This window comes from Ailuropoda melanoleuca, chromosome 10 (genome assembly GCF_002007445.2).
Source record: "Ailuropoda melanoleuca isolate Jingjing chromosome 10, ASM200744v2, whole genome shotgun sequence".
Classification (NCBI taxonomy): domain Eukaryota; kingdom Metazoa; phylum Chordata; class Mammalia; order Carnivora; family Ursidae; genus Ailuropoda; species Ailuropoda melanoleuca.
In genome coordinates this window covers 51,672,970-51,692,482 of record NC_048227.1, presented here as the reverse complement: position 1 = coordinate 51,692,482, position 19,513 = coordinate 51,672,970, and the positions used below count along the sequence as shown (strand labels likewise).

Sequence of the window (19,513 nt, the reverse complement as noted above, 5' to 3'; positions counted from 1 at the left end):
AAAGAATATGTGTATGCACATATTACAATCATGAGCGCACTTTCTTGAAAAAAATGCTGAAAGTAAATATGTATATTAGATATTTTTGTTAATACTTGTGTTCATTTTATTTCCTAACAGTAGTGGATTACTAGATATTATTTGTAGCATTTTCTTTTAATTATTTTCTATTATGATTGTTTTTAAGTGATAAATGTATCAGTGCTATGTATAATTAGCAGAGATTCACTAAATACTTCTTCAGATACAGACAGTGAAAATACGTGCTTTATATGTAAAGTACTTAATACCTTACCTGGGACACGAGTAATATACAGATATTAAGTATTGTTATAATTATTATTGTATTACAAATTATTTTGTGTACTTTGCTCCCTTGTTTGATTATGATTTTTTACTTTAATACTTAGTACCTAAAGTTAATTGCTTATTATATGCAAGGCATTGTGTCAAATACATTTACATAATTATTTTGTTCACATCACAGCCCTGCAAAGCCCTATACTCTTATTCCTGCTATACTGATGAGAAAATGGGAGGCTCAGAAGGATGTCTAAGATCCTAAAACTCCTGAGCATTAGGCTTTTAAAGATTTGAGCCCTGGCTAACTTTCTCCTATGCTAAACTGCTATGTTATACTAGCATTCATAAATTTGGTAAATTACTAAGTTAACTGACAAGGGATAAGATGAAGAAATGATGGGTTTGCTGACTTAGAATGCACTTACACAAAAAAAGTTTTGAAAATATGAGTAGTGATGGTATCAATGGATTGTATGTATTTTGTATTTCCTTAAATTCTATAAAACACTGACAATTTTCAGAAACACCATTCATTTAATAATATTTTCAGAAAAAGTATCATAAAAATAGCTAGATTAGAAAACTGTTACATTGAGATAAACTTTCATAACAGAGTGATATTTGAAAGCATTGGTCTCCAAACTTTTTTGATTATACTTTCTAATAACAATTTTGATAATGTATTCCTAATATAAATGTAGTTATTTAATTTTAAATTATATACATATACTGCCATGCCTTATGTTCATCATAAAACATACATAGAATGGAGAACTAAAAAGGATGCTGTTTTAAAAACAATATTTAACTTTGTTAATGGTATTAAAATTCTTTCTAGTCATAGCAATATGATTGAGTATGCTTCAGTATTTTTTAATTATAGTTTAGCACTTGTGATGTTTTGAGGTTCTGGTTCTTTGTTCAGGTCCACTCAGTACTTCAGTGGAGAGTCATTGGAGAGTTTGTTGGCAAGTAGTGGAGGGGAGGTAGCATGTATTAAGCAGACCTACATTTCATATTATTTATTGTTGTTGATATGTGGAGAATGGATTGGAGTGTTTTGGATAGATGTGCAAAAACCTTTTAGAAGTCCTTTGAGAAGGGGGCACCTGGGTGGCACAGTCGTTAAGCGTCTGCCTTCAGCTCCGGGCGTGATCCCAGGGTCCTGGGATCAAGCCCCACATCAGGCTCCATGCTCTGCTGGGAGCCTGCTTCTTCCTCTCCCACTCCCCCTGCTTGTGTTCCCTCTCTCGTTGGCCATCTCTCTGTCAAATAAATAAATAAAATCTTAAAAAAAAAAAGAAGAAGTCTTTTGAGAGGTACAGGCAGTCAATGTTTGGGAGCTTAAAATAGACAAGCAGAAAGACTTGAAATCTGTTTAGTAGTTGAGATCAAGAGGACTTGATAGTGGAATGGATGAAAGGGGTGGGATTGGGTGCTGTGGGGTAAAGAAGTTGTAAGGATACATTTTATACTTTTGACTTGTGTAACTAACTGTAAGGATGGCAGTGCTATTCATGGAAATAGAGAACACTTAGAAAACGGTCAAGAGGGTGGAAAACCAAGAGATAGTTTTGGACTTGTAGAATTGTGAGAGCCCCTGAAACCTCCAACTGGAGATGATAACTGGGCAATTAGATATATGGAGCGCAAAGTGGAGTTCTGGGAAATAAGTATAAAATTAAGAGGTTTTTGTTTGTTTTGTTTTGTTTTTAGCATGCTTGCTACTGGATGCTGAGGGCCTAGATGTGAACAGCTAAGGAGAGAATAGAAAGCCTAGGATTAAGCCTTAAGGAACTCCAACATTTGATAGTCAAAGTGAGCCTGAAATGGAGACAGGAAGGTACCTCCAGAGTGGTAGGACACATACCCAAAAAGTGGTGCATCAAGGGTATCAAAGGAAAAGTGTGTTTAAAGAAGGATAAGGAGTATTTAGCAGTGGTGAATGATCAGGGAAGATGGGGCCAGAATAAAATTCATTATCTTTATCTTAACCAAGTCTGTGAATGAGTATCCTTCAAACGGAATGGATAATAACATATGAAAATAGATCTGTTGAAACAGTTTGCATAGGTATATCATATTTTTACTTGGTTTTCCATGTTCTACACTATTTTTTTTATTGTCACCTTCTTAAAAAGTATAATTTGAATTGAACTCAGCACTCTAAATATGGTTCGGTCAATGTATCCTTTGAGATGGTAAGTGGAATTATTTTTAAGTAATCTCTACACCCACCGTGAGGTTCAAACTCACGACCCTGAGATCAAGTGTCACGTGCTCTACCGAATGAGCCCAGCTGGGAGCCCTGCTAAATGGGATTTTTGTGGTACTACTATGATACATTAAAATTTTTCATTGCCTTCATTGCATTTTTTATTCATATTGACCTTGCAAGCAACCAACCCCCATCCTTTCAGGAACTTTCTTGGGAATTTATTTGTGGGTCCAGGTTTCCCCATCTTGTAGAAATTCACATGAGGTTTTTTTGTTTTGTTTTGTTTTTTAAAGATTTTATTTATTTATTTGACAGAGAGACAGCCAGCGAGAGAGGGAACACAAGCAGGGGTTGTGGGAGAGGAAGAAGCAGGCTCCTAGCAGAGGAGCCTGCACGTGAGGTTTTTTTTAACCTAATTGTGGGGTTTTATATTTGTCTCTATTACTTCTCCTTAGGACTGGCCAGATATATCAGACTATTTAGAAAATTTATAATCTTGATTCTACCATGCAGCTAATTAACACTTCAACTAATTTGACTTAATATGTCTTCTAGCTTATATATCATTGGTAAAATTTTGAGTAGGACAGAGCCATGGCCACTCCTTGAAGAACAACCTTAGTTGCTTAACTCGGTATTAAGATTAATCCTATATTCTACCTAACCATATTGTCATCCAAAAGGATACCTTGCTCACATGACGATATTGTGCCTACTGTGCTTCACGGCGTCATTTTTCAGAATGCCCATTGACTATTTGTATGTAGAAGGGTTGGACTCTCTTTTGAAAGAGGTCTTTTGGAACTCCAGATAGACTTAGTTTTGACTTTTGTTAATTCTTTAATATTGACTAGATGGAAACAGAATGGAGCAACGGGCGCATGCTGGCTCAGTGGGTTAAGCATCTGCCTTCACCTCAGGTCATGATCGCAGAGTCCTGGGATGGAGCCCTGTGTCCCATGTCCTGCTCCCCGCTCAGCAGGGAACTGCTTGCCCCACTCCCTCTGCCCCCTCTCTCAGCCTCTCTTCTCCACTCATACTCTTGCTGTCTCAAATAAATAAATAAAATCTTAAAAAAAAAAACAAAACAGAATGGAACTGACAGACCTTTTAAAAATACTGAAACTTTACTTGCTTTAAAGCCCAAGTTAGTGATTAAATACTTTAATTACTCATTTTTTGACTAACCTGAGAAACATAGTTTGGATAGTACACTAACATGATTAAAGTTGTGTTTTACTTGGAAATAGTATTTTTTTTCTCTTAATCTTTGAGTAAACTGATAATCCAAGGATATCTGCCATATTTATTCTGTGGTTTCAGTAACACTCAGCATATCTCTGCATACCCCAGTTTGAGAACAGATTTATAGTTCTAATTGAGGTTCATTTTCTCTCTCTCTCACCAATTTTCATAGGATTTATAGTATAATTTTCCATGGTATATTATTGAAAAGTTTATTATATTTTGTTTTTATGAAGATGTGATATTTGTGATTCACTTGATATTATGTTGGGAATATAGCATCCATTATAGCATTGTTCCAAGTGGAATAAATATGATATAATTCAGAATATGGGGTAAAGTGGGTATTACCTTTCCTGAGAGATTCACAAACTACATTTATCTGTTAGAAGTGTTATAAGAAACAAGGAAGTAATGCTGTTTAAAGTTAGTCTGTACATGTTCTGAAATGGGTTTTTTTTTTTTTTGACATCTTAGGAATGTAGTTTGTTGGTTCATTATTTTGACTCTTTCCACTCATTATTTCAATTTAATGAACTATTTCAATTAAAAATTTAGTTTAATGACAAAGGATCTTTAATAACGGTAAGAATTCTAAGAACCTTGTCTTTTGAGAAGTACCTTAATAATAATATATTGATCATAATAATGGCTTTAACAACCTCTACCAGGGCAAGGACGTTACCTGTCTATTCCTCTTGTGTCTGCTTTAAACCTCATATCTTTAATTTATAGCCAGTATAGTAAAATTTACCTTTTTCTCTCCCTCCCTACCTCTCTCTCTCTTTTCTTTCTTTCTTCCTTTCTTGTTTGTTCGTTTGTTCGTTCGTAGTTGATGTCTGTTTATGTACCGCTAACTTTTCCCTCTTTGTTTTTCAACTTGATAGCTTCTGGAACTTGTGTCAGTGTGTAGAGCAGTGATCCAGACAGCTGTGTCTTTACAAATAGTCACACTCATTGCCAAATTAGTTTGTAGTGCAAATCTTGAATGAGAACTGCACCTGGTCTCAATGTGGATGAAAATGGCAAATGTTAGGGAAAGCGTAATTTTGGGATTACTTTAAAACTGATGACAGCTGATCTCAGGATTCTACTGGGGATTCTTCATCTTGGAAGTAATGGAAGTCCTACTATTCAGAGCAAAACAGCCTTCTTGTCTCTCTTGCTAGGTCTTAGGTGTGTTATTTTTAAGAAGTAATGGGCTAAAAAAAAAGAAAGGAAGTAAAAAAAGGAAGGGCTCTTTGTGCTGCGATCCTCCTCCTGAGATACTACATTAGAAGTTGTCTTCCAGATATACTGGTGTTTTCCTTAAAGTTACGTTGGACTAAAAATTTGTGAATCTCTAATTTATCATGTGTGAATATTGTATTTCAGATTAAGTAAACTTGAAGTAGCTAAGAATATGTGTAAGGGTAACTCTGCCATGATAAATTATTTTCTTATGAAAGAAATGGTCTCAATTTAAGAATTGACACATTCTCTGAGAGTTGATAGAATATGAAAGATTTTGCAAGATGTATGTAGAGAGCATTTCTTACTGTAATTTGTTTGGATTATGGAGATATCGTTTTTTGAATTTGCTGGTTTTAAAATATCACTCTTATGCTTAAGCACAGGGCTTACATTGAACTAACAGCAATTCAAAACATTCACTTAAAATTTCTAACAGAAAGCATGTATTTAATCTGTATCTTTTAACCATAAGTAATTTTTTGTTACTTTTAGTATTTTGGTTTAAATCATTTTGGTTTGTAATTCAAAAAAATAGCTTCATTGATACATAATTCACATACCATACAATTCATCCATTTAAAGTGTATAAATCACTGGTTTTTAGTATATTCATAGATATGTGTAGCCATCACCACAGTCATTTTAGAGCATTTTCTTTACCTAAAAAGGAAATCCTAAACGTTTATCTTCTATCCTCCTATTCCCTCCCTGACCCCGTTCCCAGGCCCTAAACAACCACAAATCTACTTTCTGTCTCTAGAGATTGCTCTATTCTGGACATTTTTTACAGATGGAATCTTATAATATGGTCTTTTGTGACTGGCTTCTTTCACTTAGCAAAATGTCTTTAAGGTTTATCCATGTTGTACACTACTACATTCCTCCTTATGGTTTAGGAATATCTGTTGTATGGATATACCACATTTTGTTTATCCGTGCTTTAGTTGATGGACTTTTTGGCTATGTGAATATCCATATTTGCATACAAGTTTTCGTTTGGACACATGGTTGTAAATTCTTTGGGGTATGTACCTAGGGATGGAATTGCTGGGTCACATTGTAATTCTGTGTTTAACTCACTGAGGAACCACTGTGGAAAACAGTGGCTGCACAATTTTCTATTTCCACAAACAATGTATGAGAGTTCCAGGTTTCTCCACATCCTTTCAAGACTTGTTATTTTCCAGTTTTCTTAAATGGCCTTTCCAGTGGTTCTTGTGGCTTTGGTTTGTGTTTCCCTGATAAGTAATGATGTTGAATATCTTTTCACCTGCTTATTGGCCATTTATATATTTTTCTATGGTAAATTAAGATCTGCTCGTTTTTAATTGGTGTATTTTTATTAGTGGTAAGAGTTCTTTATATATTCTGGGTGTAGACAGTGACAGTACTAGTCTTTTACCGGATACATGATTTGCAAATATTTTCTCCCGTTCTGCATTTTCCCTCTATTTTCCTGATGTTATCCCTTGAAGCGGTTTTTTTGTTTCCCTAAAATCCAAATTATCTGTTTTCTTTTGTTGCTTATGCTTTTGGTGTCATATTTAAGAATCTTTGGCCAAATCTGAGGACATGAAGATCTTCTCCATTTTCTTCTAAGACTTATATGATGTTTAGCTCTCACATTTAGATTACTGATCCATTTTGAGTTAATTTTTGTTTATGGTGTAAGTCTAACTTCATGCTATTGCGTATGACTAGCCAGTTGTCCCAGCATCATTTATTGAAAAGACTGATCTCTCCTCACTGAATGGTTTTGTCATGCTTTTTGAAAGCTTGTTTATTAGTTTGAATAGTATTTTAGTGTAGTCTTCAGTATTTTCTATATAGACGATCTCCGAAAAGAAATAGTTTTACTTTTTCCTTTTCAATCTAAATGCCTTTTATTTCTTTTTCTTGCCTAATTGCCCTGGTTTGAACCTCCAATGCAGTATCCAATAGAAGTTACAAGTACAGACTCTTTTGTCTCATTTCTGTTTTTAGTAGCTTCACCATTAAGTATGATGTTAACTAACGGTTTTTCATAAATGCCCTTTATCGGTGGTAGAAGTACCTGTCTAGTCCTAGTTTGTTGAGTGCTTTTTTCATGAAAGGCTGTTGGATTTCATTAAATGCTTTGTCTGCATCTGTTGAGTGGATCATGAGGTTTTTCTTTTGTTGTTGTTGTTGATACAATGCAATACATCAATTGATTTTCTTATGTTGAATCAACTTTATATTCCTGACATAAATCTCACTTTGACATGGTGTGTAAATCCTTTTATATATTGCTGGATGTGGTTTACTAGTATTTTATGAGGATTTTTGTGTCTCTATTCCTAAGAGATATTGGTCTGTAGTTTTCTTATGATGTATTTGTCTCGTTTCGGGGTCAAAGTAAGACCTGGGAAATGTTCTCTCTTCTGTTTTCTGGAAGAGTTTGTGAAGAATGGGCATTAAATCTTTTGAATGAACTCACCAGTGTAGTCATTTGGACCTACACTTTTCTTTGTGGGTAGTTTTGATTACTAATTCGATATTTTACTTGTTACGGGTCTATTTAGATTGTCCGCTATTTGGTAGTTTGTGTCTTTCTAGGAATTTATTTCATCTAATCTACCACGCCCTGGGTATATTATTGTTATTATCTTGTTAATTTGTTTAGTGATTAGCTGGATTATTTTAGTGCAGACAATTCCTCTCACCCTTACCCCACAGTGTTTAGCTTCTGATATTGTTTCTCGAGGAGGCACACTTTTGGGTATTTCCAGTCACCCTGGGATGAAAGTAGTTTTGACAGGACCCTCTGCTTTTTTTTCCTTGACCACACCAAGCTATTAAATTTACCAATTACCAGATAATTGCTTGTTGTTTGTAGAAATGTCCTGGGGCATAAATTGCTCCATAAACTAATCCAATAAATTTGGGGCCCCTTTGAAGGAATAATTCCAGAGGTCATTGTTGATACTTATTCTCACCCAAAGAGGACTCCTCCCACTTGTCGCTCCTTAGTTCTCTTTTGTAACCCAGTTGTTGAATTTGTGAATCTCTAGTTACAGTTAAGCATGTTCTGTGCTGTTTTTGAGATGGCCGAAGGCTTCAACTTCCTGCCAAGTTGCAAATGAGGACATACCTTTGGAAGAAATTGGGACCTTTTTGTTTTATAGTCTAAAATCTTTGATGCAAACTCTGGAGGTAGAAGTGGGGACAATGGAAAGCTTATATCTGAGTGACACCGTTGCTTTAGGAGCTGAGTACTTGATGGAAGGTGGGTAGGCAGTAGCCTAAATTCTTCTTGGCTTGCCTCTCCTGGTGTGGAATTAGTGTTTTATGAGCCAGGGTGAGAGTGATTGGGTTCTGTAATGTTTAGCCCAAAAGTCAAGATGTTCTAGAATTAGGGGCTGTGGCCTTGTGTATAGATAATGTCCACAAAATGAACAGCAAAAATAAAATATTTATTAAATATTAACATTTCATCTATACTTATCATAAATTCCTACTTTAATTATGATTTTATTTGTGTGGAATCTCTGAGAACAGTTAGAATTTGGCTAATATAAATCTTCACATGTAAAATTAGATATGACATTTCTGGAGAGGAAAAAAATTATATCCTCAAACCACGTATGAAGAAATCTGAAGGCTTTCTGGAGCAGTTATTTCTTACAGTAATGCGATTGAGAGTCTTTCTAAATCACTAGTTCTCTGACACTGGAATCAGCTTAATCTTTGGCAATTAGTGTTCATAAGATACACATGGAAACTTTTATAAAAAGTTAAAGCACTTGTGGAACTGTGTTTAGATTTCAGATTTATTAAGCATTAAAAATTATTTAAGCATTAAAATAAAATAAATTTAATAAAAATAATAAAAATTATTAAGCATTAAAAATTTGCATGTCATGAATCATTAAAACATTTTAATAGTTCTTTCACTCTATAATGATAGCTGTTATATGTAGTAAGTTGTAGGAAAAATGGTACTCTGGACTCTATTTGTGAAAAACAGAAAAGTATATTAAAAAGCAAATTAATTTTGGAATTTCCTTAGGTTATACCAAGAAAAGCCAAGTGTAAGAATTTGTTATTCTGTGAGTTAGCTTTAATTATAAATCATAATTATTTTGAAAAGTTGAATCATGTGCTTTTTTAGTACTTGCAAATTGACTTTGTAAAGCTGAAAGATATATGACAATATGAAGAGTTATTTTTCATTCTTAAGTTGTTTTTTTTTAAATACTTTTTGGGTACTTCTTTCTGTATTGGTTTGGCTTCATACCTCTGCTGAACAAGGTTTAATAACTTGAAGACAGTGAGTTTGAGGTAACAATTGTTCTGATTCTTTCTCTTTTAAGCTATTTGAACTGCTGGGACCTGATGGACTTGAACTTATTGAGAAACTCCTTCAGAACAGAATTACAATTGTGGATAGATTTCTTAATTCTTCAAATGATCATAAGTTGCAGGCTCTTCAAGGTAAGAAAGTATTCAGTGGTAATTCTAATTTGATGGAAAGATTCATTGGTTAGCAAATCTTTTTAATATAATTATGCTTTTAATATCCTTTGGCCTATTATATAATTTAGTGATACCACTTTTTAAAGTAGATTTTAGATATGGCAGAATATAAAACAAATATCAATCCCTTAAATAGGGTATTACAGTAGACATTCTATTTATGTTTAGGTATGGCATTTTTTCTTGCTGGAGATTTGAATAGACAAATTTTTTTTTAAAGCAAATACATGTAGTTTTTACTATGAGCCAAGTATTGTTATAATTTCTTCCCAACTTTTTTATTTTGAAAACTTTCAAACCTGTAGTAAATGTGTAAGGATAATACAGTGAATACTTGTATACCCTTCATGTGGATTTGCTAGTCCTTAACATTTTGCTTTCTTTCTCTCTCTCTTATTCTTTCTCTCATTATTATTCTCTTTACATATGCACTCACACATACATACATAAACAAATACCAACTGTTAAAGTTTTTGCCGAACAGTGGCCTAACTGTGGCTTAGATGAATTAGAAAACTAATTTTCCCATCTTGATGCTTCACCTGATTCCTTCCTTGTTGTGTGTTGGATCTTAGAGTTTGATAAAATAACTTGCACTGTGCTCCTTCAGAGTATGGGCCAAATCTCAGTCTTCATTGTCTTCCTAGTTTAGCAGCAGTGCCTGGAACAGGTAGGTCTTCAATACAATAATTTTATTTGCTTACAGCAACACTCTGGTCAGTTACTTTAGGGCTGCAGTAAGCCAAGATACTCCTACTTGGAAAGATTTAATTAAACATAGAAGATAATCCTGTTGGAAGAAATATTTTCCTTAATATTGAGTTGGCCAAACCACAAGTTTAAATTGGACCTTGTAAACATTGAGCTTTCATTGACCTGATTCTTAGTGGTTCTGGCTGTCTTCCTGTTTTTTTTTAAACTCTATTTCCATGAAAAGGTGTATCATATTTTTTATTTGCCTTGGTCATCTTATAAATGTATCCTGAGCTAATATTAATAAGTTTTATTTCATGTTTAAGTAAGTAGTAACATATTTTCAATTTAACACAATAAGGTCTGTTACATAGGGAAAAGTTACATCTAATATGAAAAATATTTTATTATTATGTTAATAGGAAGTGCTAATTATTGATAATTATTATATTTATTGAAATTATATAAACAAATAATTTCAAAATTATAAAACTGAACTTTTAAATTCCTGGTGTTTTATCTAAGAATTTATAATACTAAACTATGTAATCTGTATAAAGAAAATTTCTGGTGACTTTTCTTAAGCCATTGTGTTAATATCACCTAGATATTATATTTTTAAAAACCTCTCCTTAAAACATACAATTAATGTGACAATTTTTTAAAAAAAATTAATTAGAGCATTGTGCTATCTTACATTTTGGTGAAGGGAAAAATGGTTTTCATAAAGGTTAAATTTATAAAACATTTCTTTAATTTGCTTTGTAGACAATTGCAAAAAACTATTAGGAGAAAATGCTAAACCTAATTATGGTTGTCAAGTTACTATTCAATCTGAACAAGAAAAGCAATTAATGAAACAGTATCGCCGTGAAGAAAAAAGAATTGCCAGACGAGAAAGAAAGGCTGGAGAAGATGGAGAAGTTGCAGAAGGACTTATGTGCTTTGATCCTAAGGAATTGCGGATACAAAGGTAATAAAAACCAGAAGCTGAAAAATGCTTCTGTTGTAATTGCTGTCGTTATGTATCATCATTTTTTAGTTTAGCTTTAACAATTTAGATGATTCTTCTAGTCATGTTTTCTTATAATAACCGAATTTTGTTGTATGAAAACCTAATTTTCTGGAATAAGAAAGCAGTGATCTTAGAGTACTCTTGGTTGCATCTATGTAGGTGAGAGGTTTGGATTACAGAGGTAAGCTATTTTTAGATGCTGTGCACACACCACTAGGTTAAAATTTGTAAAGCCTACACAGATTTATCTTGAGACTTTTGTTTTGTTTTGTTTTGTTTTCTGGATTAATAAGAATACTTTTCCTCATGTTATTTAGAATTAGGAAGGAGGAAAAAGGGATGAAGGCATTATGATACTTGTTCTTTTAAATATTGAATCCTGTTCTTAAAAAGGAATTTATACCTTGTTACACATCTCTGGATTGTGACAAACAAAATTATAAATAAGGAACATTAAATTAAACTTACCAGGTGATGTTACCTAAAAATAGTACCTAAAAATGTGTTAACTCCTATGTAGTTATACAGAAAATTTCAGGATTGCTGTTATCTTTATTTAGTTTCTTCTACTTTATAAGGGAAGGCTTCCTGAAATAGTTATTGTAGTGACTGTTTTAATATATGCTTTCTTTTGCAAGATAAGAATTTCAGATTTATCCTATTATTTTCGTATTTACAGAGAGCAGGCACTTCTGAATGCTAGAAGTGTTCCAATTCTGAGCAGGCAGAGAGATATGGATATTGAAAAAATACGTTATCCCCACGTTTATGATTCCCAGGCTGAAGCCATGAGAACATCAGCATTCATTGCTGGTGCAAAGGTATGTCACTAGTATATGACCACTTTGGGGTAATATGTCTATTCTGAGGAAATAACACATAGATTTTCCCTGTTTCTTTTGTGACTCTTGTACTATTTGATATACTATGCTAACTTTTATTTTAAAATATTGGGGAAAATGAAATAATGCAGTGTTTGTAAAGTTCTTGACACATAGTAGGTATTCAGAACATATTTGTTCGTTTCCCTTTTGTTATTTATAGAACTTGTATTTTTTAGTTTTAGCAGTTGTATTATTTTTTGGTCTTTACACTGTACTTTGCTCATTTTTCCTAGCCACACAAGTACATTTGTCTTCAGGAGACCATCTAAAAATATATACTTAAAATTCATCAGCATAATAGGTGTTTTATATGAGAGATCCAATATGTGAATAATTTGTGTGTATATGGGTTGTTTGTTTTTGTTTAGTTTAGATTTGTTTTTCTTTAAATTAGCTATACTTATTTACCAGTGCCATGTCTAAAGCCAGTAGTGTTCTTTTTCTTTCTCTCTGTTCTCTTTAATTAAAGAATCTCTACCAGAACAACTGTTTTTTTTATTATTTAATTTTTATTTTTTCTGTTTATAGATGATTTTACCAGAAGGAATCCAAAGAGAGAATAACAAGATGTATGAAGAAGTAAAGATACCCTATAGTGAACCAATGCCAGTTGGCTTTGAGGAAAAACCAGTTTATATCCAAGACTTAGATGAGGTGAGATGATCATTTTATTTATTTAGTTATTTAAAAGAGCAAGAGAGAGCACGCATACAGGAGCAGGGGGAGGGACAGAGGGAGGGGCAGAGGGAAAGAATCTCAAGCAGACACCCTGCAGAGCAGCGTGGAGCCCCAGGCAGGGCTCAATTTCAGGATCCTGAGATCTTGACCTGAGCTGAAATCAAGAGTCAGATGCTTAACAGATTGAGCCACCCAGGTGTCCCAAGATGATAATTTTAAAAAGTTGATATTTTTGGTGCTTGGTATGTTTTATGAATAGATTTGTACAGAAAAAGTATTTTTAAATGTCAGTAGTTGGCTGATAAAGTAGAGAGGATATATGCAGTTGTTTACTGAAGAGGTACAGTAGGGGAATTTAAGGGTTTTTTTTGTTCTAAGATTTTATTTATTTGAGCAAGAGAGAGAAGAGTGGGAGAAGGGGAGGAGCAGAGGCAGAGGGGCAAGCAGACTCCATGCTGAGCATGGAGCTGGATTAGGGGCTCGATCCCACAACCCTGAAATCATGACCTGAGCCAAAACCAAGAGTTGGAAACTCAACTGACTAAGCCATCCAGGTGCCCCAGGGGACTTTGAGTTTTAAAAACTCATTCTTCACACATTAAACATATCTTTGTATATCTATTTCTATAATTTCATGTTTGTTTTGGTTTTTTCAGTTAATATTTGGTTTAACCTGTGTAGGCTGGCTTAAACTGTTTTAAAGGATTCATGTATTGATATATCAGACGGTCAACCTATAAGACGATAGAATACTATTTGAGGAGGGGATCAAATTCTAAACTATTTTCTTTATTTTTCTCAACTTTTAAATTTTGATTAATTTCAAACCTATGGAAAGGTTGCATGAATAGTATTATCCATATATCTTTTGTCTCCTTTGTTTACCATTTGTCAAAATTTTGCCATATTTGTTTTATCTCAAATTAATTTTTTTTAAGATTTTTTATTTATTCATTTAAGAGAGAGAGAGCCAGTCAGGGAGAACATGAGCAGGGGGGAGAGGCAGAGGGAGAGGGAGAAGGAGGGAGCCTGACACGGGACTTGATCCTAGGAGCCTGGGATCATGACCTGAGCCAAAGGCAGATGGTTAACTGACTGAGCCACCCAGGTACCCCTCAAAATAAACTATTTCTTAGTTTACTTTTACATTTACTTAAATTGACTGTTCAGCTTGTGATTTATTATTTTCCCGAATTTTTAGAATTTTAGTAATAGTGTAGTTTTAGGAAGGGATTATTTATAATTTTGACTAATGTTTAACTTGTGAGGATTTGAGAAAGTTTAATTTATAAAGCTGTGTAGGAAAATAATCTTTCCCTTCGATAAACTTACCAAGTAGTGCCAATCCAGAATATACTGGAGACTGCATATACTCAATGTAGTTAAAACATTACTGTGGTAAACTTGTACGGCCCCTTGAAAGAGTGTCCAGAAACATAAATTATATCGAATGTTGTACTCTGGTGGTTTTAGAGAACATCAGTATATTGAGGAAGGTGCTAATGTGATTTGAGTATTTCAAGTTATTTGAATGACTTCTAGTAATAGGGCATTGTTAACTAAATAGCGATGCAGATTAATGATTAACTTTGTAATCAGGTGTCCTTGGGATCTGATTTATTGGATTGTCTGTAAATTGAAGTAAAAACTGTTCAGATGATCTTTTATTTTTTCTTTTTTCTTTATTTAATTTATTTTATTTTATTATGTTATGCTAGTCACCATACAGTACATCAAATGATCTTTTAAAATGTATTTGGAAACATCTTAATTTGTCAGAATTTAGTTTTACATAACAATTTGCTTAGTCAAATCTGTGAAATGTAAGTGAGTTCAAATTGAAGTTCTTGGTGATCTACATTGGAGGTAGAGTTAGAATTCATGGTCTTGGAGTGCACGGGCTGGGAGGGGGGGTGCACGTAGGAAAAGAATTGGTATATTGAAGAAAACTTCTTAAGTCTATAATCAGACCGAACATGGGGGATGTAGGAAGGCGCATCATCTTATCCCTTTTTATAAGAGAGGACAGTGACCCCCCCCACCATAGTTTTTCTTTTTACCAACTCCTAAATACTCACCTGCATCAGATGCATCCATATGTACCTAAAATATGCCCATTATTTGAAGAAGTATGGCAAAGATGTAAGATACCTGCAGAATATTCACGTAGTTGGTGAGAGTGTTAATGTAGATTATTTCCTAAAGACATTGTTGATAATGAGTAAGAACCTCTGATCAGTATCTCATCAGCCTTCGACTTAACACAGTTTCAATCAAGCATGCATCATTTAATGGTTGTCAAACAGTTTCAGTCAAATCAGTTGATTATGGAGGCTTAAGGCGTATAATCCAGCACCTTATTTTGGCACTTGTCGGCAACCTAGGTCATTTATTTTCTGTGTACCGCAGGATCTAGTCATCTGGATATTAAACTCACAGAGAAGTCAAAGAAATACATAAGCATGTACTGAACTGAAAAAAAAATTCTTGAAGTATACATATTACTTAAAGTTAACCTTTTCTTCATGATCCCAGGGTCCTGGGATTGAGTGCGGCATCAGGCTCCCTGCTTAGCGGGGAGTGTGCGTTTCCCACTGCCCCTCCCCCCTGCTCAGTCTCTCTCTGTCTGTCTCTCTCAAATAAATAAATAAATCTTTTAAAAAAATAAAGTTAAACTTTTCTGTCACCAAATGAAGTTCCTGTATATATATATATATATATCTCATATGTAATTATTTAGAAATATCAAATAATGGAGGTAAGCAAAAAGAGCAGCATAAAGCAGCATAAATAACCACAGCTGACCAAAATGAACTCCATTCTACACTTATGTATGCATGTATATTTTGTTTTATAAAATGGCATTTTATCACACATATTATTTTTTGTGTATTTGTATAAATATCTACATATCTTTCCATGTCAACAAACATATCTGTAACATCATTTGTAATCACCATACAGTATTCTGTTTTATACCTTTATTACTTTTAAACCAATTTCCTATTATTACAGTTTTAAGTTATTCTCTATAGTAAGTTTATATATTAGACCAAAATTGTAATTTTATATTAGTGGGTTTCATCCTGTGCATCAGAATTAACTGTAGATCTTTTTCAAAATCCAAATGCCTTCTTCCCTATTAAATTATAATCTCTTGGGATGGTCCCAAATACTTATATTTTAAAGATGATTTTTGGAGCACTGTAAGTGATTGTGAAATACAGCAAGGGTTGAAAACCTATAAGAGTAAATAGTTTTATACATAATTCTTTTTAAACTTTACCAGTTATTATAAGCATTTTCATCATTAAGGATTATTTTGTTTATTGTATTAAATATTAACACTTTTCATGTGAAAACATTAACATTCATTGTCTACATAATGAATGGATCAGGCTTCTTATTTTTCTTTCATATTTATTTCTAAATAAAATTTTTGTTCATATTAATTTAGATTATAGGAGTAAGAGTTTTCCTTAAATGGGTTAATGCCATCTATAACCTTAATGTCTGTTTGCCACGTAACCTAATACATTTATGGGTTCCATGGAGTAGGATGTGGAAATCAGTGGGGATCATTATTCTGCCTGCCACATATGATATGGATGACCACAGTTTAACTTTTCATCTGTTGAAGGATGTCAGTGTTGTTTACAGTTTTGAGCTATTACAAATTGTATAATTCTGCTTAGGCTGTCATAACCACAGGCTGGGTGGTTAAACAAGAGTCATATATTTTTTACAGTTCTAGAGGCTAGAAATCCCAGATCAAGGTGCTGATAGATTTACTTTCTAGTGAGGACTCTCTTCCTGGCTTGCAGACAGGCACTTTCTCACTGTGCCCCCCTGACCTCACACGGGCTCTTCCCTGTGTGGTGTCTCTTCCTCTTCTTATAAGGACACCAACTCTATTGGATTAGGACCTCACTTAGATGACCTCATTTTACCTTGTTACTTCCCTACAGGCTCTGTTGCCAAATACTGTCACATTGGCAGTTAAGGCTTTAATTTATGAACTTTGGGGGAATATAATTCCACCCATAATATGGATAAAGCTGCTCTAGACATTGTCTACAGGTCTTTGTGTGAACTAGGTTTTCATTTCTTTGGAGTAAATACCTGAGCATGCAATTATTGGGTCATATTGTAGCTGCATGTTTAGTTTTTTTAAAAACTACCACACTGTTTCCTGGAGTTACATTTTATATTCCCACCAGCAATCTGGTATGACTCAATTTCTCTACATACTTGCCAGCATTTGGTGTAATCCCTATTTTTTCTTTTTATTTTAACCATTTTAATTTGTATTTTTATATTATTTATATTTTTATTTTTATTTTAACCATTCTGACTTAATATAGAGATTTCCCATCGTGGATTTTGTTTTGTTTTTTTTTAGGATTTTATTTATTTATTTACCAGACAGAGAGAGCGAGAACAAGCAGGGGGAGTGGCAGGCAGAGGAAGAAGCAGACTCCCCGCTGAGCAGGGAGCTCTGTGTGGGACTCCATCCCAGGATCCTGAGATCATGACCTGAGCCAAAGGCAGATGCTTAACCCCCTGAGCCACCCACGTATCCCTACCATTGTGGTTTTAATTTGCACTTCCATAAGCAGTAATAATATTGGAGAAGAATACATTCAAATGCAATATGTCATTATAAGTACATAATTAAACCATTTGGTGTCCTGTCACTTTAGATAATGATCCCACCAGATGTCATTAGCATGAATAGTAATTTAGACCTCAGGAAAAAATGTAGGTGTTAACAGAATGTTTGTTTAGTGGATGCTTTTTTTGGCTTGGATCTTTTTTATGCAAGGTGGGATTTTTATGTATCATGAAAAGTACTCCTGAAGATGGTATCTTTCTCTTTTCACTGGGTTCATATTGCATGCCATTCCTAGCATCCTATGGAACCATAGATAAAATCCTCTCCTGACTGAATGTCACATTAGATAATTTTGTCCTGGTTGCAATGCAAAGTTGAAGATTGACAGTAGAGCTGCTGGAGAGTAGTTCAGGAGAGAAATGTGAAGCACCTAAATTAAGAAAGTGGCTGCCTATATGAAAAATGGGATAATAGAGAATAACTTAGGTACTAGTGTATGTAACTGATTAAATGGGATGGGATGAAGCAGAGAGAAGACTCTAGAATGACATCTAAGTTTTTGTTTGAATCTAGAATGATGTCCAGGTCATCATGGGTAAGTAATATTGTCATTTACCAAGGTGAGGAATAGGAGAAAAGGAAGGGTTTGTACATGTTAAGTCTAGGAGGCAGAAAACCACGTTGGTTAAGGACAGGGCCTTCGATTCTAGGCTGACCTCGTTTGACTTGCATCCTCCAGTTTCCAGCTCTGAGACTTTGGGCAGTTTACTGTCCTCTGTGGGATCCAGTGTTTCATTTGTAAAATTGGATAATAGTACCTTTGTCATAGTTTAATTGTGAGGATTAAATTTATTTATATAAAAATCTTTGAAGACTGTTAGGTACTTAATACATTTTAGCTAAAATGTTAGCTTAAAATGCAAGATGTAATGATGAAAACACTGAGGCCAGAGTGTGGATAAAACAAAAAAGACTTATTGTTATTTTGCAAATTATATTTGGTAGACAAATTACTTCTGTGTTCATTTATGCTTTTTGGCTCTTCTTTTATTCCAAACACATGTGGGAGTAGTATTGGATACTATCCTACAAGATCAGAAGAACTAAACTTACAGTCACTCTATTAAGACATTTAGAGTAGTTTCTAATTGTTTGATAGAAACTAAAGAAACCAGTCATTATAATTACTGACTTCTGTGGTTATTCAAGAGAGACATTTTGAAAAAACTGAAATAGAATAAATATAAAAAGTACTACTTTTCCTGTTGTACTTTGTTTTCTGAACCTGAGGTGGGGATCCTAAAGCCAAAGAGTTTCTTGACACAGCTTGATCTGATCAAATTATAAAGCCAAGAAAACTAAAGCATCCAGAAAAATACTTCAGAGTGTGGATCTTTTTCATGAGACCACTTTGAAATGGGTGGAATGTTGTTAAAACCTGGACATGACCCCAAATAAAAAGCCTTTTCTGAAGCATCCCACAAGGCTGGTTATTACACTGTCAAGCATATCATCAGTTTCATCAGAAGCATGGCCTTGAACCATTCACTGCCTTTTTAAGAGGTGGTATCAAAAAATAATAACAAAAATAGAAAGTTGAAAGTTGCAAAGTGAGTTTACAATCTTGTTTACATGGATAGGGATCTTAGTAAAGATTTCATAGATTTCATCGGGAAAGATATGATGTAGCACAGATTAAATTTCTAACCATTTTATCATATGATATTTCCCTTGATAAATGTCTAGCTTCACCTGGAGATTGGGGCCATGAGAATCCTGATTCTGATATATTTGTTTGCTAGATTTTTTAGCACAGAATACCGTCAAAACAAACAAATGAACAAATATGTTCCACATGTACTACACGTACGGCACCCAGTGCGCTACTTCTGCATCCTTATAATCCCGGGAATACATTGTTACTCTTTTTGCTTTAACAGTCTTTTTAAGATATTAAGATATCTAGGGGCACCTGGGGTGCAGTCAGTTAAGCATGGAATGTTGGTTTCAGCCCGGGTTGTGATCTGAGGGTTGTGAGATCGGAGTCTGCTTGAGAGTCTCTCTCCCTCTCCCTCTGCCCCTCCTGCTCAGGTGTGCTCTTTCTATTTCAAATAAACAAATCTTTAAAAAAA

The 19,513-nt window shown here is 34.1% G+C and overlaps 1 protein-coding gene across 4 annotated transcripts in view; it reads left to right on the top strand.

Annotated features, from left to right (window-relative positions):
• Positions 1–19,513, top strand: part of ASCC3 (activating signal cointegrator 1 complex subunit 3) — a 320,199-nt gene that overhangs the window by 46,611 nt on the left and 254,075 nt on the right. For all 4 annotated transcript variants that reach the window (XM_011228387.3, XM_002921969.4, XM_034670897.1 and 1 more), the window contains exons 5-8: positions 9,334–9,454; positions 10,958–11,162; positions 11,884–12,025; positions 12,617–12,742. In XM_011228387.3, the coding sequence (XP_011226689.1) occupies positions 9,334–9,454; positions 10,958–11,162; positions 11,884–12,025; positions 12,617–12,742 (594 nt within the window). The remainder of the gene's footprint in view (positions 1–9,333; positions 9,455–10,957; positions 11,163–11,883; positions 12,026–12,616; positions 12,743–19,513) is intronic.